This window comes from Schistocerca gregaria, chromosome 4, assembly GCF_023897955.1.
Source record: "Schistocerca gregaria isolate iqSchGreg1 chromosome 4, iqSchGreg1.2, whole genome shotgun sequence".
NCBI classification, from domain to species: domain Eukaryota; kingdom Metazoa; phylum Arthropoda; class Insecta; order Orthoptera; family Acrididae; genus Schistocerca; species Schistocerca gregaria.
In genome coordinates, this window is record NC_064923.1 from 660,459,798 (window position 1) to 660,485,506 (window position 25,709).

General features: G+C 40.8%; 1 protein-coding gene across 1 annotated transcript in view; it reads left to right on the plus strand.

The window, feature by feature from the left end:
• LOC126266812 (diphthine methyl ester synthase) overlaps positions 1-11,518 on the plus strand; it is a 70,017-nt gene extending 58,499 nt beyond the window's left edge. Inside the window, exon 5 of the mRNA XM_049971367.1 lies at positions 11,346-11,518. Within this exon, the coding sequence (XP_049827324.1) occupies positions 11,346-11,503 (158 nt within the window). The 3' untranslated portion in view covers positions 11,504-11,518. The remainder of the gene's footprint in view (positions 1-11,345) is intronic.
• The last annotated feature ends 14,191 nt before the right edge of the window (positions 11,519-25,709 follow it).

Genomic DNA, 25,709 nt, shown 5'->3' on the forward strand with positions numbered 1-25,709 from the left:
GCACAATGATACTTGAGTAAGAAAGTTCAATTTCGTCACAACAGTTGTATGTAGCGACTTTGGTAAATTCAGTTCAGAAGTCCGTTGCAGACACAATATGTATTTTACTGCTGGTATAGATTCCAGCTATTGGATCACTATCCTTAGTGCATCTAAACTAAGCCATACAGATCCATCAAGTTTGTGACAACACGCTGTCATATGACTTTAACATGTACGTAACCAGATTCACAAGTTATAATCTGGCTATCTATGTGTTAAAGTTGTACAGTGAAATGAATTGTCACAGGCTTGACCAGTCTATATTTGATAGCTGACCTCTAGATCTGCAATTAAATACAGATCAGATTGGCGACCGGTTGCTGAATTTGTTTTCCCTTTTTAGGGATTTGCAACAATGTGCAACAAAATGCCTTTGCATGTGGTGCATGTGATTTTTAAAGTTTTATTTATACACCCAGACAAAGTTCACCTTTTCAGCAAAGCAGTTTCATTGTGAGTCCTGAAATGTTACACGATTTTCATTTTCACATATTGGTTTCTATATTTAAAACAGTTCACAAAAGTATTTTGTAATCATGTAATATTCCATGATGCCCTCTTTTACTAAAAAGGTGAAACATTTGTTTGTGTGTGTGTGTGTGTGTGTGTGTGTGTGTGTGTGTGTGTGTGTAAATAAAATACCAATTCATTCGCAGCATGCAAAAGTGCATCATCTCTTGAATTACTCCAGTATATGTTCTTCGAAAAATAGCTATCACAAAAAAACTTGTCATAATATATAACTGTTAATTAATACTTTAAGGGTAAACGATGAAGAAACTGTTGTGATGGCAAATATCACTCATTGTATTAGAGATTTTCTGATTCCAAAAATGGCTGCATGTCTATTGATTACAAACATTATTGTGATGTTTGCCAACTGTCAGAACAGATTGAAATGTCAAGAAAATTTGTGAAGATTAACAGTTGAAGCTACTAGATTGACTTGGAGCAAGGTTCACCAAATTTAAAATGTGAGAGAAGAATGAACTCAAACTAAGATAAACAATGATCTATTCTTAGTATTATCATGTACATACTCTTTAAATGATATAAAATTCACTCTTTGCCTCTATTAATGAAATACCTTAACTAACAATGGAGGGAGGAAGCTAATTAGAATACTAAACACGTGACTGGTAATGCACTCTGGATATCAACTCATAGATATGATTAGACGCAATGAAATCTTTACACTACAATAAGTACTTGCGGCAAAATAAACTCGATGCAAATTACCATTCTTCCACATGAGCCACCTCTATACAATCTTCTTAAATCATCCTCTAGCCTCAATTACACATCAGGGAGCATCTCAATTCTCTGTGCAATATGTCCACCGTCTACTCTCACTCTGCCGTGACGCGACACCCTCTCTCTCTCTCTCTCTCTCTCTCTCTCTCTCTCTCTCTCTCCAGCCCACAACAACTGCTTCCTTCACTCACTCAAGCTCTACTTCATAATACAACCTCTTGTGGCCAAAGAATATGTATCTCTCGTGTCCAGCCTTCAAAGGTGCTCATAGTGGTAAACGATTCCAAATAAACTGTCAAATATACCAAAAGAAACTGTCATTTATCATGATATGTAAACCTGTCATAATCATTCACATCATAATGTCACAAAGAAGCTGTGGTGTAGTGGTTACTGGACTATTGCATGGAGGGTCATGAGTTCAAAACTCACCTGAACTGTAAAATTTTAATTTATATATTTGGTTCAAGAACATTCTAGAAATAGCCACAAATGTCATTGTACTGGAATGTTCTGTAACTGTTTATATACCGTATGTGTTCTGGCCAGAGGCGGTTCGCTCCGCACTCTTGTATGTGCAAGTGCTGAATAAACCTTCATTCTGTGAAGTTAATGTTCGTCATTCAACTAATTACACCTTCTTCTACGTGACATTATTCTCGTGGAGGTGTTGGGTATTGGAACTTGTGATAGTGCACAATATCACCCACACAGTGGCTACTCTCAGGCCATGACAGAACCGCCATTTATGTGGCGAGAAACCCGAGTTCGAGCCATATTCAACAGATCACAATCTATCGGAGACCGAAGAAGAAGAGGACATTACGATGACAGCAGTTGTGTGCCACCACATGAAAGACCCTTCCAGGTTCTCTGGTGATGATGGCCAAGATCCAAACAAGTGGCTGAAGGTATATGGGCGTAAAGCCAAATTTAACAAATGGGATGACACTGTGTGTTTGGCTAACATATTTTTCTACTTGGAAGGCACTGCCAAGCAATGGTATGAGAACAACATGGAGAAGTTCACAAGCTGGGAAGTATTCCAGGTGGAACTGCACAAGTATTTCGGCGAAACACAATGACAGAAGTGCATGGCTGAAGATAAATTAAAGTACTGGGCAAAGTGTCCAGAAGAAACTACAGCATCCTACATTAAAGACGTCTTGGAGCTTTGTAAAATAGTGGAACCTAGAATGAAGGAGGAAGATAAGGTTGCACATCTCATGAAGGCTGTTGCTGAGGACATGTATCAAGCCCTACTCATGAAGGAGATTTCGACAGCAGACAATTTCATAAAATGGTGCCAGTATATCAAAACAATGCATCAAAAAATAATTTCACACAAGAAACTTTCTGGCAGATTAAAACTGTGTGCCGGACTGAGACTCGAACTCAGGACCTTTGCCTTTCGCGGGCAAGTGCTCTACCAACTAAGCTACCCAAGCACGACTTGCGCCCTGTTCTCACAGCCTTATTTCTGCCAGCACACACAAGAAGTTTGAACGGCTCCCATATGTCATATTGAGGAAGAAATGGAGGAAGAAACTGAGGTCACATGTGTTCTTCATCAGATAGTGAGAGAGGAAGTTCAGAAGGCACTTGGATGGCAAGGCAAGCGAAAAACCGAGACGCTTCAAGAGGTCATAAGGGAGGAAGTGGAACAGACATTGCACCCAGTCTCTTGTCCATCATTTCCCTTTAAAACGGTGAAAAAGTCAAGACCCAGACAAAGTTACGTTCCTACAATGCCCCATGACGAACCTGTTTGGGCACTAAGGTAGACTGACATCTGGAGGACCCAGGCTAACCAACTAGTATGTTTCCACTGCGGACGACCAGGACAAGTGGTGCACTATTGTCGAGAAAGGTGGCGGATATTCGATGACACCCGTGACAGAAGACAGCAGACTGATCTTAGCTGACGCTAACTCTCTGGGACAATGAAGATGAACAAGATGATGTGGGTGCAGGGAGACGTAGGTCACCATTGCTGCAAGCTAGCCGCTGGAGAGGACGCTCCCCAACATGCCGATCAAGATCTCCATTGCAGTTTAGTAGCTCCAGCCGATCACCTAGCTGCTGCAACCTGGAAAACTAAAGGGTGCGACCTTCCTTGGAGGTGAGGCCGCCAAAGAGCAAAATCCTCCACCCCGATCACTACAAAAAATGATAGGAAAATATGTCGATATCCTCATGGTTGGCCTACCAGCCCAAGCTCTTGGGGACTCTGGAGCATCATATTCAGTCATTTTGGAGAAGTACCATTACCAGTTGCAGAAAACTGTTTTCGTCGACAACAGAACATCTCTGCTCAAGGTGGCTAATGGGAAGTATGTAAAACCTACAGGAAGATGTGTCATTCATGTGGATATAAGTGGCCCTACACAGCCCTTAGATTTTGTCGTCTTACAAGAGTGTAGTCATGACGTCATTCTCGGATGGGATTTTTTGAAAGCTTCTCAGGCAATTATAGATTGTGGTCACTCGAAGATTATGCTAGACGAGATAAGATACTGTGGGCAGGAAGATGAGCATCCGAGTGTGTGGAGACTGCATGTGCTGGATGAACTGATCATCCCTGCCATCAGCGCTAGAAAGGTAACTGTCACGTGTCGTGCCATGCATCAACCCATGGATCTTGTAGTGGAAGTAAGAGAAGCGTACCAGTGAAGAATAACTTGGTCATCCCAGGCTCTGTTGTCTTGTTTAAGAACGGATTCGGTGAATTGTGGATAGCTAACTGCCGCCGAGAACCACAGATCCTTCCAAGTCGCAAGTGCGTAGCATATGCTGAGCTGTTAATTGCAGAACAGCTGAGCGTCATAGAAACCTCCCATGCAGAATCTGTGGGCGAAATTAGCGCTAGCTCGACTATCACCAGATATCACTAAGGGGCAACAGAAGAAGCTAAAGCTACTTGCCATTCTTCAAGAGTTCTCTGAATGCTTCAACCCACAGGTGAAGAGCAAATTACACAAATCGACGGTGAAGCACCAGATTAGCACTGGAGACCTTCAACCAATAAGCCAGAGAGCATACTGTGTGTCGAATAATTCATGATGAGGTAGAGAAAATGATGAAGAATGACATCATTCAGTCTTCGTAGAGCCCATGGTCATCACCAGTGGTTCTCATCAGGAAGAGGGATGGCAGTTGGCTATTTTGTGTTGATTACAGGAAGTTTAATAACGTAACTAAAAAGGTCATTTACCCTCTTCCACGAATTGTCTGAAGGGGGCTAAGTTTTCCTCAACCATGGACATGAACTCAGGATACTGGCAAATTGAAATAGATTAGGCTAATGGTGAGAAAATTGCATTCATCACCCCTGATGGCCTGTATGAGTTTAAGGTGATGTCCTTTGCTTTGTGTAATGCACCAGCAACTTTTGAATGGATGATGAATTATCTTCTGAGTAACCTGAAGTGGACAGTGTGTTTTTGTTATTTAGACGACGTTATAGTGTTCTCAGAGACATTTGATGAACACACAAAAAGACTGAGGACTGTTCTGAAGTATCTCCAACAAAGCGAACTGAAACTTAATCCAAGAAAGTGTCTCTATGGAGAAAAAGAAATCCAAATATTTGGGCACCTTGTGTCAAACGAAGGTGTGCGAGCAGACCCTAAAAGAATGAGATCTAAAATGAAGTTTCTATTCCTTAAAGTATTAGAGATGTGAGAAGCTTCCTCAGATTACATTCTTATTAACGTCATTTTATCAAAGACTTTTGTATCAAAGCCAGACCACTTCAAGAGTTGTTAAAAGCTGATGCTAAATTTATCTGGGTGGTGCTCAATAAGATTCTTTCGATGTGCTGCGAAAAGCTCTGACAACTGACCCTGTACTTGGTCTGTATGATGAGAGAACACCTACAGAACTACACAGAGATGCCACTGGGCATGGGATCGGTGCTGTTCTGGTGCAAATTTCAGATGGAAAAGAGAAGGTTATAGTCTATGCTTCTAAGGCACTTACGAAAGCCGAGAGAAGCTACTCAACTACAGAAAGAGAATGTCTTGCTGTGATCTGGGCCATGTGCAAATTTCAACAGTATCTCTATGGAAGGCAATTCACAGTTGTTACAGACCATCATTCACTTTGTTGGTTGACAGGAATTAAGGATCCAATAGGATGACTCACCAGGTGGGCACTACGCCTTCAAGAGTATGACATTACCATAGTGTACAAAAGTGGATGAAAACACCAAGATGCCGACTGTCTCTCAAAAAACCCTGTGCAAGACCATCAAGACTTTGATGAAGATAGTGACCGTCTCGCTGCACTCCAGGATTTTTCTGCTGAGAAGAAGAAGGACGCCAAGACATCTCAAATTACACTTGCCTTAAATCGGTCAGAGGATGTGAAAGGACAATTTAAAGTGGTTAATGGATTACTTTCCAAGAAAAACTTTGATCTGTTTGGAAAGAGGTGGCTACCAGTGATTCCTAAACACATGCGCTTAGATGTTCTACAGAAATTCCATGACACACCTGAGGCTGGCAACCTAGGATTTATTAAGACATATGGTAGGATCTGCAAGAGATTTTTGTGGCGAGGTTTATTTAGGAGTGTCCATCACTATGTATTGCACTGTCGAGAGAGCCACAGGAGAAAGGCAGTTCCTCAGAAACCACCTGGCCGACTCATACCAATTCCACCAGCCGAAACACCTCTCCAGTGAGTTGGGATTGACCTCCTCAAACGATTTCCAACGTCTGCTACTGGTAACAGATGGATTATTGTTTGCATTGATTATCTGACATGCTGTGCCATTACACAAGCTGTGAAAACAGCCGAAGCATTTGAGGTTCCAAATTCATCATTGAAGACATTGTATTAAAACATGGTGCCCCGAGGTCGTTAATTATAGATCGAGGGCAAGTTTTTCAATCGAATCTCATGACAGAGATAAGCCATCGGTGTATCATTACTCAACATACGACGAATGCCTACTGTCTGCAAACTAACGAGCTTACTGTACGCCTTAATAAGACCTTGGCCGACAATCTATCAATGTTCGTCAGTGTTGAGCAGAGCAACTCGGATGAGGTGCTACCTTTCATGACGTTTGCCTACAACACTGCCAAACAACACACCACAGTTTTTACGCCATTTTTCCTGGTGCGTGGGTGTGAGGCGACTACAACGATGGACACTGTGTTTCCATTACATCCTGATAATGTGGACGATCACTACATCAGCCACGTGTTAACCAGAGTTGAGGAAGCTCGGCAGTTAGCTGAACTCCGCACGCTGCAGGCTGAAGAAAACGATCGCCGAAGGTATGACGTGAGCAACCGCCCTGTTGTCTACCAGCCTGGTGACCTCGTCTGAATCTTCAGTCCTGTTCGAAAGTTTGGTCTCTCTGAGAAGCTACTCAGGCCCTACTTTGGACCTTATAAGATTGTAAGACAGTTGTCTGATGTTACTTATGAAGTTGAAGATTTCAACCCTGACACAAGACAATGAAAAACCAGAGATACGGTCCACGACCTTCGAATGAAGCCCTATAGGAATCCTGCAACCCAAGGTGAATTCGAAACTCCAGTGACAGGCAACAAGCGGAAAGGTGACAAAGAGTGTAGTGTCAAAGGAAGTTCTAAGAAGATCACCAACAGGGTGAACACCAGTCATTGTGAGTTGGAGTATGCAGGACCGATGAATTGTTCCTGGACAAGGAGGACGTAAAATCGAGACACTGTTCTTTTAAGGAGGGAGAAATCTCGCACAAGAAGCTGTGGTGTAGTGGTTATGATACTGGACACATGGAGGGTCGTGAGTTCAAAACTCACTTTTACTGTAAAATTTTAATTTATATTAGGTTTAAGTACATTCTAGAAGTATCTACAAATGTCAAGAATCATTGTACTGGTATGTTCTGTAATTGTATATATAGTGTATGTGTTCTGGCCGGAGGCAGTTTGCTCCACGCTCTTGTATGTGCAAGTGCTGAATCAACCTTCGTTCAGTGAAGTTAGTGTTCGTCATTCATCTAATTACACCTTCGTCTACGTGACAGAATGTACACATTTCAAGATTTTAAAGTAAAATACGAATGAGGATAATTTGTACTTTCACAAAATCATACACATTTTTCCCGAACTGAATGGAAGTGAGAAATGGGTTATAATGAAAGAGAAACAACATGGTATACAGCACAATCAGTGATTTAAAAAAAAGGAAAAAATGGAAAGCATCTTACTTGTGCAAATCAAATGCTTTGTAATAACGGAAATCTAAGATCAGTCCTCTATGTGGTAGTCAGCACACTGAAGACCCAACTTTCGGGATAGATGCCTGTAACTGAGTTACAGAAAAAACTATTCATTACTGGCTCATGCTATTAGTCAGTTGGAAACTAAGACACAAATGTGGCAGCCACCATTCTCATTATCATTATTTTTATGTTGAACTGAAGCATCATACAAATTTTCGCATTTTTAAGTCTAATATTTAGCGTCTTCAATTTTTCTTAAAAATGTGGATTCGGATTACAGTTTTTATTTAATCGTGTTGAGACTTGGACCAGTTAATTTTGACACACATCTGCACATTATGACCAATTTCTGGCTTTCTAGCTTTATTATTTAGCGCCACATATTTTTTTCTTAAAACGATGTATTTAGGAAAACTATTAATCTAATCACTCTAAGACTCGACGTTTAAAATATTATTACAATAAAGTATATGTTGACAAAGTTTGGAAAAGCAATTTTAACTTTTAATTTTATTCTCAATTACTGTGAAATGCTTTGTGGTGACATGACACAACTAGCAGTGAACTGGAGTAATGCCTGGCACACCCACTCGCTTCTGTATCTCACAAACGGTACAGCGCTTGTTTTGCTACAACACCAACGTCATTCAAAACCTTCAGCAGTGTAGATGTGTGGGTAGGATCTTTTTATGCTAGAGAGTGCTCCTCTACACACTGCACAGCTAGTGAACTGACTGCTGCAAGGGCATTTTGGTGATGCTAGAATTATCAGCCATAATCTCATTACAGCCTGGCCATCCAGGACACTTGATCTCTGTCTGTGTGTCTTCTGGATGCGTGGTTACCTGAAAGATGTATTCAGTGCTCCAATTACGAACTTAGCTGAACTGAAGGTCAACACTGTGCAACACATTCTGAATGTGACCATCGAGTCACTCCAGTCTGTTGTTTCTTGATTTCAACTTGTGGCTCAAAATGGTGGACAGCATACTGAACATGACTTGTATCATTCTCACGACAATTAGACACTGATATCATTTTGCTTTTCATGTGGTTTTAGGTCCCAGGACATTTAAAAACCGATTTTTCCCATCCAATGTGGTACAGCCTTGCTGTGATGAAGTGGCTTACCTAATTAACAGTGTCACAGCCGTTGACTGCCAGACGTGCAGTCATGCACCTTGAATAGTACAGGTAGGGTAGAGTGCAGCTTAAAACACAGCCATGGTATTATAATTCCTCTCTCATTCGTAGCTGACCCTACTTCTGCAAAGACACTTACAGCGCCATCAACTACTAAAATTTTTCGTTAAACTTTTCTTTTGTTCCCTGATGTTACCCCCTGTGTCCATAATACACTGTTCAGATTTGATGTCATTCTGAGCAATGATTCTCCTTCTATGGTGTTTTGAAACTGGAACTATAATTATGGACATCCTGCAGATAGACTAGCATTTTCCCCATGGCTTCTCCTCTGTACATGTATGTCACATGTAATGTACAAAGGTCATCCTCTCCTCTCTCTCTGCTCTTCACCTCCTAACCTTTCTATCTCCCAACTTCATCCTCCAACCTCTCTCTATCCATCTGCTTGCCTCTTTCTTTTGACCTCATCATACAGCCTTTTTCTCTGCCCACCACCTCCACCTCCCTAACCCTATCTGCCTTTAATTCTCCTCCTGTCCCTCTTTCCCTATCCATCCCATCCTGCCCTCCTTGCACCCTACCCATCACCCTCTGCCCCCTCTTTCTCTTCATCCCATCCCCTAACCATTTCCAGCTTTCCCCCAAGGATGCTATTCGGCAAGTCTAGCCCTGCAATGTTGTTGTTGTTGTGGTCTTCAGTCCTGAGACTGGTTTAATGCAGCTCCCCATGCTACTCTATCCTGTGCAAGCTTCTTCATCTCCCAGAACCCACTGCAACCCACATCCTTCTGAATCTGCTTAGTGTAGTCATCTCTTGGTCTCCCTCTGATTTTTACCCTCCACGCTGCCCTCTAATACTAAAGTGGTGATCCCTTGGTGCCTCAGAACATGTCCTACCAACCGATCCCTTCTTCTTGTCAAGTTGTGCCACAAACTTCTCTTCTCCCCAATCCTATTCAATACTTCCTCATTAGTTATGTGATCTACCCATCTAATCTTCAGCATTCTTCTGTAGCACCACATTTCGAAAGCTTCTATTCTCTTCTTGTCCAAACTATTTATCGTCCATGTTTCACTTCCATACATGGCTACACTCCATACAAATACTTTCAGAAACGACTTCCTGACACTTAAATCTATATACGATGTTAACAAATTTCTCTTCTTCAGAAACGCTTTCCTTGCCATTGCCAGTCTACATTTGATATCCTCTCTACTTCGACCATCATCAGTTATTTTGCTCCCCAAATAACAAAACTCCTTTACTACTTTAATTGTCTCATTTCCTAATCTAATTCCCTCAGCATCGCCAGACTTAATTCGATTACATTCCATTATCCTCGTTTTGCTCTTGTTATGTTCACCTTATATCCTCCTTTCAAGACACTATCCATTCCATTCAACTGCTCTTCCAAGTCCTTTGCTGACTCTGACAGAATTACGTCATCAGCGAACCTCAAAGTTTTTATTTCTTCTCCATGGATTTTAATACCTATACCAAATTTTTCTTTTGTTTCCTTTACTGCTTGCTCAATATAAAGATTGAATAACATCGGGGAGAGACTACAACCCTGTCTCACTCCCTTCCCAACCACTGCTTCCCTGTCATGTCCCTCGACTCTTATAACTGCCATCTGGTTTCTGTACAAATTGTAAATAGCCTTTCGCTCCCTATATTTTACCCCTGCCACCTTCAGAATTTGAAAGAGAGTATTCCAGTCAACATTATAAAAAGCTTTCTCTAAGTCTACAAATGCTAGAAATGTAGGTTTGCCCTTCCTTAATCTAGCTTCTAAGATAAGTCGTAGGGTCAGTATTGCCTCACGTGTTCCAACATTTCTACGGAATCCAAACTGATCTTCTCTGAGGTCAGCTTCTACTAGTTTTTCTCTGCAATAAATGTCATTAAAGCAGGTTGTCCTGCTTCCGCAACACAGCTCTTGTGCAGCACAGTCTCTATGCCAATGGCTTGCACGCCTGTTATCCCATGATGTGAAGGCTACCAAGGCAAACAGTATGATAAAGCAGACTGATACTAATCCAACACAACAGCCTGGTCTGTTGGCCAGCCTACACACTAGGGAGTGGAAAACCATTTCTTGCCCCTAAGTAGTAGTTACCCCTGCAGAGCAGGTCGGTTATGCAGTTTGATACTACTCTCACACAACACTCCAGTGTGCAGGGCGTCCTGTATGGCATGTGACTAAAAAGAACATGTCTGTATTTCTCTAAATATTACAGGTAGAACATTATTTTAGACTTTTCCTCACAGCTTTGCCTACATACATGTATGCCTCCTCCCACTCCCTCTCAGTTCTTAAATCTCCTCCTCCAATCTCTCACCTTACCCATCCACTCCTGCCACCTTCTCTTGCTATATGTCCCTCCTGCCCCCTCTCTCTGTCCATCACCTCCTCCTTATATCACAACTACTCCCACAACATGACTCTCATGCAGCACAATGTATATGCCGATGGCACAGAAACACTTGGTCGTCAGCACTGCCAGCCATTGATTGTCATCATCTTCTTTTTCGCCTTCTTTTTAATTTTATGAGTGATGATTTTAGCATGTTTCCAAAACTTTCGGTATATTTATCATATGTAGTTTTTATCCAAAGTGCATTTCAGTAAATGATAAGTGGTCGTAGTACATTGCTTGATCTAACTTCTGCTTTCAGCTGCCTCTTTCAGTCACAGGAGTCTTCTAAAGGTCATTCCAGTAAATAAAATTGCAGGCTTTGAAAAGACAAAATGTGATGATGATGGCGGCCCTCAACTACATACCCTCAGACTCAGAGTTGAAATATTAAAAGTTTTGGCTGATTTCGTTGCCTAAGGGCTGGAAGACGTAGTTGTCGCATTACAAGCCAAATAATGCTGAATCTACAGTATGCAATGTGAACATACAAATGAATTGAATGGTTGAAGGTTCCTATCAATCAGCAATTGCTAATTTGAATGTAACAGAAATTTATAAATGAAAGATTGCAATTAAATAAAATCTGCAGGTACTATTTTCAATGACTTTAAATGATGAATACGGTAGTATAAGAACCTTTAAGAATGCCATTTATTACTGCAATACACTTACTGGTGTTAATGGTCCAGTAGTCAAATCAAATATAAGTTAAATAACAGGGAAACAATAGATTCCTACTTCATGTAATCAGATATGAACAACAACATAGCTCGCGAGATATTCACTTCTAAACGCATACTATGTCTTCACTGCAGAAGCAATGGAAATGTCACAAGCGCACAAATCGGCACTACGAAATGTTTCTATCTCCTGCGACCGTGTGCAGACTTCTCCACTCTCCAAGTAGTTCCTGTGACCGACCGTCCCTGTTTCCCGTTCAGCATTCCTTCTGTCCTGTCCAGCACTCCTCCCCCACTTCCATACTGTCTCCGCATTAATTGGCGCTTGTATAGGTACATAAGGAAAAGCTCCAACAAACTACAACAAAAATAACCAATGATAATAATCATTAGCACGGCCACTGTAAGCGCCTGAAAAGATGTAATTTGTTATGCTGGAAGGCGAATGATAAATTATAAAAACTCCATTCAATATCTTTTGTCAATTATTACATAGAGTCTGTCTTTAGTTCTCGTGGTGAGAAGTCGAATTTCTTGTGATATAGTGTGTTGTCTGAATAAAATCCTATGAAAATATGAAGTCTGAGAGTTCGTTTTTGTGCAAAACCACGAAAGTTTTCTTTTCTTCCATGCATTATCCCAGTGTCATGGCAACATAGCTGCCAGCATCAGAAGAGGAAGTCTGATTAAGAATTAATATTGTTCACACAGCCAAGAAAGAGAAAAACTTATGGCAGAAGAAGACGAATATAACCAAGGATAACAGATTCAACGTAACTTAATGACACCGCTGGCTAACAATTTACGAAATTTGTGAATTAAAAGTGAAAGACAATTTATTCGCTGCAAAATTCATAAAAACCAAATATGTCAATAGTATAATTAATTTATATATATATGTATATATATATATATATATATATCCCATGAACCATGGACCTTGCCGTTGGTGGGGAGGCTTGCGTGCCTCAGCGATACAGATGGCCGTACCGTAGGTGCAACCACAACGGAGGGGTATCTGTTGAGAGGCCAGACAAACCTGTGGTTCCTGAAGAGGGGCAGCAGCCTTTTCAGTAGTTGCAGGGGCAACAGTCTGGATGATTGACTGATCTGGCCTTGCAACATTAACCAAAACGGCCTTGCTGTGCTGGTACTGCGAACGGCTGAAAGCAAGGGGAAACTACAGCCGTAATTTTTCCCGAGGACATGCAGCTTTACTGTATGATTAAATGATGATGGCGTCCTCTTGGGTAAAATATTCTGGAGGTAAAATAGTCCCCCATTCGGATCTCTGGGCGAGGACTACTCAAGAGGATGTCGTTATCAGGAGAAAGAAAACTGACGTTGTACGGATCGGAGCGTGGAATGTCAGATCCCTTAATCGGGCAGGTAGGTTAGAAAATTTAAAAAGGGAAATGGATAGGTTAAAGTTAGATATAGTGGGAATTAGTGAAGTTCGGTGGCAGGAGGAACAAGACTTCTGGTCAGGTGACTACAGGGTTATAAACATAAAATCAAGTAGGGGTAATGCAGAATTAGGTTTAATAATGAATAGGAAAATAGGAATGCGGGTAAGCTACTACAAACAGCATAGTGAACGCATTATTGTGGTCAAGATAGATACAAAGCCCACACCTACTACAGTAGTACAAGTTTATATGCCAACTAGATCTGCAGATGACGAAGAAATTGAAGAAATGTACGATGAAATAAAAGAAATTATTCAGATAGTGAAGGGAGACGAAAATTTAATAGTAATGGGTGACTGGAATTCGAGTGTAGGAAAAGGGAGAGAAGGAAACATAGTAGGTGAATATGGATTGGGGCTAAGAAATGAAAGAGGAAGCCGCCTAGTAGAATTTTGTACAGAGCACAACTTAGTCATAGGTAACACTTGGTTTAAGAATCATGAAAGAAGGTTGTATACGTGGAAGAACCCTGGAGATACTAAAAGGTATCAGATAGATTATATAATGGTAAGACAGAGATTTAGGAACCAGGTTTTAAGTTGTAAGACATTTCCAGGGGCAGATGTGGACTCTGACAACAATCTATTGGTTATGACCTGTAGATTAAAACTGAAGAAACTGCAAAAATGTGGGAAATTAAGGAGATGGGACCTGGATAAACTGAAAGAATCAGAGGTTGTACAGAGTTTCAGGGAGAGCATACGGGAACAATTAACAGGAATGGGGTAAAGAAATACAGTAGAAGAAGAATGGGTAGCTCTGAGGGATGAAGTAGTGAAGGCAGCAGAGGATCAAGTAGGTAAAAAGACGAGGGCTAGTAGAAATCCTTGGGTAACAGAATAAATATTGAATTTAATTGATGAAAGGAGAAAATATAAAATTGCAGTAAATGAAGCACACAAAAAGGAATACATACGTCTCAAAAATGAGATCGACAGGAAGTGCAAAATGGCTAAACAGGGATGGCTAGATGACAAATGTAAGGATGTAGAAGCTTATCTCACTAGGGGTAAGATAGATACTGCCTACAGAAAAATTAAAGAGACCTTTGGAGAGAAGAGAACCACGTGTATGAATATCAAGAGCTCAGATGGCAACCCAGTTCTAAGCAAAGAAGGGAAGGCAAAAAGGTGGAAGGAGTATATAGAAGGTTTATACAAGGGTGATGTACTTGAGGACAATATTATGGAAATGGAAGAGGATGTAGATGAAGACGAAATGGGAGATACGATACTGCATGAAGAGTTTGACAGAGCACTGAAAGACCTGAGTCGAAACAAGGCCCCCGGAGTAGACAACATTCCATTAGAACTACTGACGGCCTTGGGAGAGCCAGTCATGACAAAACTCTACCAGCTGGTGAGCAAGATCTATGAGACAGGCGAAATACCCTCAGACTTCAAGAAGAATATGATAATTCCAATCCCAAAGAAAGCAGGTGCTGACAGATGTGAAAATTACCGAACTATCAGTTTAATAAGTCACAGCTGCAAAATACTAACGCGAATTCTTTACAGACGAATGAAAAAACTGGTAGATGTGGACCTCGGGGAGGATCAGTTTGGATTCCGTCGAAATGTTGGAACACGTGAGGCAATACTGACCTTACGACTTATCTTAGAAGAAAGATTAAGAAAAGGCAAACCTACGTTTCTAGCATTTTTTGACGTAGAGGAAGCTTTTGACAATGTTGACTGGAATACTCTTTTTCAAATTCTAAAGGTGGTAGGGGTAAAATAGAGGGAGCAAAAGGCTATTTACAATTTGTACAGAAACCAGATGGCAGTCATACGAGTCGAGGGGCATGAAAGGGAAGCAGTGGTTGGGAAAGGAGTGAGACAGAGTTGTAGCCTCTCCCCGATGTTATTCAATCTGGATATTGAGCAAGCAGTAAAGGAAACTAAAGAAAAAATTGGAGTAGGTATTAAAATTCATGGAGACGAAGTAAAAACTTTGAGGTTCACCGATGACATTGTAATTCTGTCAGAGATGGCAAAGGACTTGGAAGAGCAGTTGAACGGAATGGACAGTGTCTTGAAAGGAGGATATAAGATGAACATCAACAAAAGCAAAATGAGGATAATGGAATGTAGTCAAATTAAATCGGGTGATGCTGAGGGAATTAGATCAGGAAATGAGACACTTAAAGTAGTAAAGGAGTTTTGCTATTTAGGAAGTAAAATAACTGATGATGGTCGAAGTAGAGAGGATATAAAATGTAGAAAAAAGGCAAGGAAAGCGATTCTGAAGAAGAGAAATTTGTTAACATCGAGTATAGATTTAAGTGTCAGGAAGTCGTTTCTGAAAGTATTTGTATGAAGTGTAGTCATGTATGGAAGTGTAACATGGACGATAAATAGTTTGGACAAGAAGAGAATAGAAGCTTTCGAAATGTGTTGCTACAGAAGAATGCTTAAGATTAGATGGGTAGATCACATTACTAATGAGGAGGTGTTGAATAGGATTGGGGAGAAGAGAAGTTTGTGGCACAACTTGACTAAAAGAAGGGATTGGTTGGTAGGGCATGTTCTGAGGCATCAAGGGATCACCAATTTAGGATTGGAGGGCAGTGTGGAGGGTAAAAATTGTAGAGGGAGACCAAGAGATGAATACACCAAGCAGATTCAGACGGATGTAGGTTGAAGTAGGTACTGGGAGATGAAGAAGCTTGCACAGGATAGAGTAGCATGGAGAGTTGCATCAAACCAGTCTGAGGACTGAAGACCACAAAAACAACAACAACAACATTTATGACGTAAAGGTTTTTTTTCCTGTACTAATTATTTTCAAATTTTCATGTGCGACATCACGACTGGGAGCAAAATAACAAGAACAAAAAATTCTTATTTATAAAGTAACCAATTCAAAATGGAATCAAAAGTCAAACTGGAATTTACAGAAATTTTTGGAAATACGCTGTTCGTTTCATCGTAGCAAAGGTAGGACCACTACGCAACTGCGCCACGTCCAGCGCCATGTCTTCCACTCTTAGACCTTAGACGTATTAACTACTTCAGAGATGAACATAACGAAAGTAACAAGTGCTAGTGAGCTTTCACAGAGTTCTAACTGTGATGATAGATTGATGACAATAAATGAAACTACTTCACGTATCTCCTCGAGAAACATTCTGCTCGCACAGGAGAACATAGAAAGCAAAGCTAACATGATTTTCGACGACACTTTGCCGTCACCTATCATACAAAAGCCAAATGACAATTTACAAAGTACATTTCTTAACAACTAAAGTACATTAGATAGCAACCAAAACAGCGGACATGCCGCTATACTTCAAAAACTCGATAGTTTGACTACAGAAATAAAAAATGTTTGACTACAGAAATAAAAAATACGAACACCAATTTGTGTACAGACATAAATAAAAAATTTGACAGTTTGTCGCAAAATCTTACCATAGTCCACAAGACAACATAAAACAATAGAAAAAACAAGTTTTAAAAGATTTTCAGGATACAATGACACAACAGATCAATGCTTTGACTAAGAATTTTCATCAGGAAATGAATGTAAAATAATTTAAAGACATGGAAAAACAGTAAAGCAAGATGTACTTTCCCAAGTGAACAATAACGTTCACACACACACACACACACACACACACACACACACACACAGACCTGAAAGCTACACAAGCACAATTAACTTACACAGTAAAGAACATTTCTACTGTAGTGAACATACTGCGTTCACACACACACACACACACACACACACACACACACACAGACCTGAAAGCTACACAAGCACAATTAACTTACACAGTAAAGAACATTTCTACTGTAGTGAACATACTGCATAAGGATTACGAAAATATACCAATAGCTATTGTTGAACTCACTTTAAAAGTAGCATTACTTGAAATCGAATCAGTCTGTGCCAAAAAGGAAAGAGACAAAGTTAGTGAAAATTTATCTGATGTAGTTTCAAAATCTGAAGCAAGTACTTTAGACAAAACCAGTACCACAGCGGAAAAGTTGTGAAGGAATGTAGATTAATCAATGATATAATTGAAAAAGTTATTTAGTAAAAGGAAAATGACATTATCGACCAAGTGAAGCCCAATACGCAACTACTTAGGTGAGAATGCTACAGAGGCACAAGCAGTACATATAAAAAAAGAGCCAGTTACAGCAAACCAAGGTAAAGTACGCACACAGATCATTGCAAACCCTACGAACGATGCCAGAACTAATGACAGAACACGGAGTGTAAGTTTACAGGGCGTAACACCAGAACCAGTACCTACGAAAAATGTAAATAATTATGACAGCTATGTAAATACATAAAGCAAACAGCTTGTCCACTATATTTGCTGAGGAAGGTCTATTAAGACACCATTAGTTTCCAACATTTACGAGTGAAGGTAAGATGTATTTATTAGTGCTTTGCGACATGTGTTTCCTAGAAATTGGACAGAAGCACAAAAATCAGGTTTGTCTTTGGGTACGCGCAAGTAGCTGAGCGTTGTGCCACATATTTACAATTTGAACGGGCATTACTTGACAAATACTGGTCAGAAGCCGTACAGGAGAGACTTAGGCGAGAGGTTTTTAACCCCGCCCCCTTTTAATAGCAAATATGGTAGCTTGTGAAGATATTTTGAGAAGTATCGCAACAAAACACCTTTCCCATCACACATTCGTGAAAAATTAACTACTACCCCTGAGCACGACACAGAACATTTTCTATCCATTTTAGATTCAGTTGATCTAATATATGAGGAGAAAGTAATAACAAATAAGGCATCAGACAGCCAAACACCTCAACAACATAACTCAAATGGCCAATATAAAAATACAGACGTTAACATACAGCAAGGCTGGTATGCACAACCACAAGGATACATTAGCCTTGGTAATGGATACGGGAATGGAAATGGCAGGTACATGAGATTTAAACAAAACTTTCTGTATAATAGGAACGATTCCCATCCACAAGCTAATTTCAATCCCTCCTCTCAAAACTATGAACCGGATGTAAATAAAAACAGTCAGCCATACCAAAGGCCGGTGCACGGCAGCAACATTAGTATTGTGGCGGCACCACCGTCCAACGCACGAAGGGCTGAACTATGGCACTGCCGACACAAGTAGGGGCAGCTGCACTGTTACGCCGAATTTCGGCAACGGTGCATCGCACACCGGACCCCACGGGAACAAAGCAGGCGGACAGTGCGAGCTAGTCGACGCGATTCTCCCGCCGCGGACCACGTGCGTCAAGTCAACGTGACTCCGCTGTAAATGCGTACGCGCGGTCGTAAACTCAGTCCCCATTCCGCAGTGTGCACCGTACTGTTAAAGTGTCTTTCGCTCCTTCGCGGACGTTATGGAGCCTCCGGTCGCGCCAGGGGCAGAACATTCAGTGACGAGGCCTTTTGTCTCGATCGGTCCACGCGGTCGCGCCACGGCTCGTCACTGGAGTGTATACCCTCCGGGATCGGTGATCGAGCCGTGCCGCCAGTGCAGCGCACCTGTACGGGCGGACATTAGCGACGAATGTTATTTGTCATTTCTTGTAACGCTAGGAAGAATAAATGTGTTCTGACCCGAAACTGCTTTAGTCGTTTCTTGTCACCAAGCCTCTCCCTTGAGCATAGTGCGTGGGCGCGGCGATAAAACCGGTTCACTGCACGTGAGTGACTGTAAGCAGAGATACCACACGTTCCCACTTCAGTATGCCACACGCTGTACCACAGCCAACCTTTATGCAACCAAATCACAATATGGCAACATTTCACAACAGCCATATGAACACACGAGAAGGCATGTCACGAACTGGAAATGATACACACTGGAGAATAAATCACACAGTACGCAGGAAAACCCAAATCGGTCATAATTGAGCCCCATTCTATAGACCTTATAAGCAATGGGGGCATATCAGATTTTCAAACATGTTTTGTACGATTTGATGAGCAAGGAGACATAAGAGACGATCTATACCAACATGAATTAGGAGTGATGAAAAATACACTAGAAGAAGATGAGTAGCCAGGGTGAAAATTTTTGGTGTAGACACACAGTTAATACTTGATACAGGGTCCATGAATAATTTAATGTCTGAATCCTTTTTCACTGAATTACAAAGACAGAATAAATTTCCCGCTTTGCCAATACAAAACTGCAAATTACAAACCGCTACCGGCGGCTAAATCAAGGTAGTAAAACACCAAGCTCTTATCACCGTGCACATTGAACAGTTTTATGTGCAGTGTAATTTTTTAATAGTAGACAAACGTATTGCAACTGCTTCATAGGTATGGACACATTTATAACCTACAAAACTCAAATACATAGGTAATGGTAAGTGCCATTTCTTTGTGAAGAACTGAAGATTTTCTATCAGTCTGATTTCCACACCAGGGAGATACAACACAGTAAACCCAGATCCCCATGTCACTGTACAGTATTCATATCCCACCATGTATTTTTTGAGCAAATGTGATAATGAACACAATACCGACATTGAAGTTAACGAGGCGGTAGTAGAGCAGAAATAGAATGAATCAAATATTCTAGATGCTACACAATGACAAGAGCTTTCTGACTTACTTTTTAAATATGCAAGTGTTTTAATAAGATTCCAGGAGTAATCAAAGATTATGAACATAAACTTAATGTCTGTCCTCACGAAACATTTTGTTATGTCTTACCCTATACTGTGGGCAAAGTGTGAAGCAGTTAAGCAGGAAATCAATAGAACGAGCAAATTTGCGATCATACAGCCATCATTTTACCATATTGCAGCCCAATACTACCGGTTAGCAAACCTGATTCATCAGTACAAGTAGTTTTAGACGCTAGAGGCATAAACAAAATCCTAGTACCAGTAAGAACAAAGCCAGAAAATTTAGATGAACAGTTTCTAAAATTCTCTAACACCACATATTTCAGCATCCTCGATCTTAAAAAATCTTACTGGCAAACAAAGTTACATGAGGAGAGTAGAAAATACACAGCATTTGTCTGCAATTGCAGGAGTTATGAATTTCAAGTTCTACCCTTCGGCTTAAACATAAGTGCAGGTGTATTTACATCAACTTTGGACAGCGACCTATGACCAGAATTGCTGAGTAAGGTTACCATTTATGTTGTTGATATGTTAATAGCCACATCAACTTGGGCAGAACACATCAGTATAATGGAAAAAGTTCAGATGGCTCTGAGCACTGTGGGACTTAACATCTGGGGTCATCAGTCCCCTAGAACTTAGAAGTACTTAAACTTAAGTAACCTCAGGACATCACACACCCATTCCCAAGGCAGGATTCGAACCTGCGACTGTAGCAGTCGCACGGTTCCGGACTGAAGAGCCTACAACCGCTCGTCCATCGCGGCTGGCTTGGAAAAAGTATTTCAGAGATTTACAGAGTAATAAATAACAGCAAGTCATGAAAAAACTAGCTTTGGCAAAGAACAAGTAAAACTTTTAGGACATATCATATCAGAACAGGGTATATTACCAGACCCAAACAAAATAGATGCCATACGTAATTGCCTCACCCTAAGGAACAGAAAACAATTGAAAGCATATCTAGGACTAAGTTCCTTTTCCCGAAAATTTATACCACAGCAACTTATGGATAGCGAAGCCCTACTTAACCTGTTGAGAAAGAATAAGCCTTGGTTATCGGATGAGAGATGCCAGGAGGACTTTAGCAAAAATAAAAATGCGTTAATATCAGCAAACATTTTGAGTCATCCTGACATGTCCAAAGACTTTTGTTTCAGCACGGATGCCTCGTCTCAGGGGCTGGGGGCATGTTTGTTCCAGATACAAAAAGAAGGAGGAAAACTCGTAAACAAAGTCATCAGCTTTGCTAGCAAAGCTTTATCAGAGGCGGAAAGATCATATTCCGTATCAGAGCTGGAAAGCTTAGCAGTAATTTGGTCGTTTAAGAAATTTGAATATTTTCTTTGGGGTAAAAACACTAAAGTCTACTGTGATCACCAGTCATTATTATTTTTCTCATAACATGTAAACTGTTACACCAAAGACTAGGGAGGTGGTGTTTGTATCTACAGGAATTCAATTTTGAAATAATATACCATAAAGGTCAGTCAGAATGTTATGCAGGTACATTATCTAAATTATCACAGGGACAAGAGAAGTTAAGTGAACTGTCTGAACACGATTCAGAAATCGGTACATTACTGATGCAAAGTAGTACACAACAATTAGACTACAAAAATTTTTGTAAACAAATGGGAATAATACAACAACAAGACAACAGGTGGAAGAAGGCAATACAAAATCTTAACTGGAATGCAAACCACAAGGTAAGTAAATGGTATCAGTTACACAAAGGCGTTTTGATTGTACACCCTTTGGGACCAAAGTAAATTTAAGCTATACGTATATGTACAAAACACTGTGCGCTTTCATTGCATATCACTGCACAGTGTGGGGGCAATTGTATTGGTACGTAAGAAAAGCACTGACAAAAATCATTAGAGCGATCACTGTAAGCATCAGTAAAAGATGTATTTTACTATGATGGAAGGCGGTACCAAATGAGGGAAACCTTATTCAATTTTTTTTTGCAATTAATAGAGAGACTCTGTCTTTAGCCTCGTGGACAGAAGACGCTTTTCTTGTGAATCAATGTGTTGTCTGAATAATAATCCTATGAAAACATTAAGTCTAAAAGTTCGTTTTTGTGCAAAATCACGAAAGTTTTCCTTTCTTCTGCGCATCATCGCAATGTCAGGTCAACAAGCGCCCTGTACCGCCGAAGAAGCCCGATCAAGAACTAATGTCATTCACATGGTGAAGAGATAAATACTCATGGCGGAAGAAGACGAATATAACCAAGGATACCAGACGTAAGTTCACGACACCACTGGCTCACAATTTACGGGATTTGTGAGTTAAACGTGAAAAAACAATATATTCGCTGCAAAAACTCATAAAAACCAGTGCCAATACTACAATCTATTTGGTTAATATATAAATTTGCACATACACCATTCGTTTGTAACATATTTTTACGAGCTTCGAAGAGGAGCGACTGCAATAATGGATAGGAACTGTGATTGCTGTGTACAGATGGGAGCGGAGTTGGTGACCCTTCGCTCACAGCTCCAAACTGCGTTGGCTTCCGTCACGCAGCTTGAGGCTGCTGCCAAGGTGCATCACTGTGAGGGGTTGGATGCAGGGATGCGAGGGACGTCGAGCACGACCCACTTGTTCCCTGATCGGTCCACTGTTGTGGCCACCCCAGGTACTGCCTGCACTGAGGTTGATCCCTCACCCATGGTCGAGTGAGAGATCATTCTAAAGTCTGGCAGGCAGCGAAAAACTTTCTGAGCGGCCGATTGTAGGGCCTCCCTGGCTCATTTGACGAACAGGTTTCGGGCAATATCTGTAGCTGGCGATGTCTCTAAGGCGGATGCAGTCGTTCACCCTGTCACAGAGGAAGCTTCTCGACCTGCAAGGTCTGGGCATTCACAGAGGGTGTGTTTGCTGGTAGTTGGGAGCTCCAGCATTAGGCGTGTAATGGGGCCACTTAGGAAAGTGGCTGCCAAGGAGGGAAACAAAGCCAGTGTGCTTACTGGGGGGAGATACTATGGATGTGGAAAGGGTGCTTCTGGATGGCATGAAGAGCACAGGGTGCAGCCAACTGCAGGTGGTGGCTCATGTTGGTACCAATTATGTGTGTTGCTTTGGATCCGAGGAGGTTCTCTCTGGTTTTGGACAGCTAGCGGAAATGGTAAAGACTGTCAGTCTTGCTTGCGAGATTAAGGCAGAGCTCACCATCTGCAGCTTCATCGATACAACCGAATGTGGTCCTATGTTGCAGAGCCGAGTGGAGGGTCTGAATCAGAGGCTAAGGCGGTTCTGCGGTCATGTAGGCTGCAGATTTCTTGACTTGCACCATCTGGTGGTGGGTTTCTAGGGTTTGCTTAATAGGTCATGAGTCCATTACACACAGAAAGCGGCTACACGGGTAGTGGTGGCTGTGTAGAAGGGACTGGTCGGTTTTTTTGGTTAGAGTGTCTCAGGGAACCACAGAAGGGGCGTCCGTCTAAAAGGGGGCTGGTGAAACACAGTAAGGTAGTTGTAGAAACGATCGGTATTGTAGCTGAAAATTATCGTAGCTGTGTTGGGAAAGAAACAAAACTACAAGCCCTGATAGAAAGCACTGAAGCTCAAACAGTTATAGGTACAGAAAACTGGCTAAAGCCGGAAATAAGTTTAGCCGAAATTTTTTCAAACGATCTAACAGTGTTCAGAAAGGATAGATTAAATACAGTTGGTGGTGGAGTGTTTATTGGTGTCAGAATTAGTTTACCTTGTAGTGAAACTTAAGTAGATAGTTCCCACCAAATAGTTGCACTTGACAATTGGACTAAACCATTAACTGGGTCGTTTTACCTACCCCCGACTCAGATCATTTAGTTGCGAAGCAGTTCAAAAAAAACTTGAGTCTCATTTCAAGTAGGTACCCTACTCCTACAATTATAATCGGCGGTGACTTCAATCTGCCCTCGATATACAGAAAAAATAATACGTTTAACGCTGGCGACAGCGCTAAAAATCATCCTTAAATTGTACTGAATTCTTCCTCAGAAAATTATTTTAAATAATTAGTTCATGAGCCCAGTCGAAGCTTAAATGGTTGCGAAAGCATACTTAAACTCATGGCAACAAATAATCCTGGAGAAATAGTGAGTATCGTGACGAATACAGGGATTAGCGAACACAAGGCATTTGCTGCTGTGCTGAATAGCATAACACCTACAAACATCAAAAAGAATACAAAGTACATTTTTTTAAAAAACTGTTAAAAATGCTATTAACGCCTTTTTAAGAGACAGTCTTCACTCCTTCCTGTATGATCATGTGAGAGTAGAAAAGTTGTGGAATGATTTCAAAGAGATAGTATCGACAGCAATTGAGAGATATATACCACATAATTAATAAGTGATGTTACTGATCCCCCATGGTACACAAAACAGCTCAGATCGCTGTTGCAGAAGCAGCGAAAAAAACACGCCAAATTTCAAAGAACGCAAAATCACCAAGTCTGACAAAGTTTTGCAGAAGTTCGAAATATAGCGCGTACTTTAATGCTAGATGCATTTAATAATTTCCGCAACGAAACTCTGTCTCGAAATCTGGCAGAAAAGCCAAAGAGAGTCTGGTCATTCATAAAGCACATCAGTGGGAAGACGCAATCATTACCTTCATTGCCCGGTAACAACGGTGAAGCCACTGACGACAGTGTCACTAAAGCAGAGTTATTAAACACGGTTTTCCGAAACACCTTCACCAAAGAAGAAGAAGTAAATATTCCTGAATTCGAGGCAAGAACAACTGCCAAGATGAGAAACGTAGAAGTAGATATCCTCGGTGTAGCAAAGTAGCTTCAGTCACTTAATAAAGGAAAGGGTTCCGGTCCAGATTGTATACCATTCAGGTTCCTCTCAGAGTATGCTGATGCAATATCTCCATATTTAGCAATTATATACAACTGTTCGCTCACAGAAAGATCCATATGTAAAAATTGGAAAATTGCTCAAGTCACACCAATACCCAAAAGGGAATCGATTTTCAGTAGAGTTTTGGAACATATACTGTGTTCGAACATTATGAATTACCTCGAACAAAACGAAGAAAACAAAAATTGCTCAAGTCACACCAATACCTAAAAAGGGAAGTAGGAGTAATGCGTTGAATTACAGGCCCATATCACTAATGTCGATTTGCAGTAGGATTTTGGAACGTATTCTGTGTTCGATCATTATGAACTACCCCGAAGAAAACGATTTATTGACACATAGTCAGCACGGATTCAGAAAATATCGTTCTTGCGAAACAGAACTAGCTCTTTATACTCATGAAGTAATGAGTGCTGTCGACAGGAGATATCAAATTGATTACATATTTTTAGATTTCCTGGAGGCTTTCGAAACCGTTCCTCCCAAGTGTCTTTTAACTAAACTGCGTGTCTATGGAATATCGCCTCAGTTGTGCGACTGGATTCGTGATTTCCTGTCAGAAAGGTCACAGTTCGTAGTAATAGATGTTAAGTCATCGAGTAAAACAGAAGTAATATCCGGCGTTCCCCAAGGAGGTGTTATAGGCCTTCAGTTGTTCTTGATCTACATTAACGACATAGGAGATAATCTGAGTAGCCATCTTAGATTGGTTGCAGACGACGCTGTCATTTACCGTCTTATAACCTCTTCAGTCCCGAAGATAAACAAAGAATGGAAAAATGTTTCAGTTACTTTTCTTGGTGCATCTGATGTCAAAGTAACCCAAAAAATCTAATTTTGAAATTTTATTTTATATAATGTTTGAGTAATTGAATGTACACATGTGTGTACATTGGGTCTCAACAGAGAAAAAAATGCCGACCTCATAATATTTTCATATTTTTATTACAAATGAAAAATGTACACATTACTTCTCATTTTTATGTACACATTACATTTTATGAACACA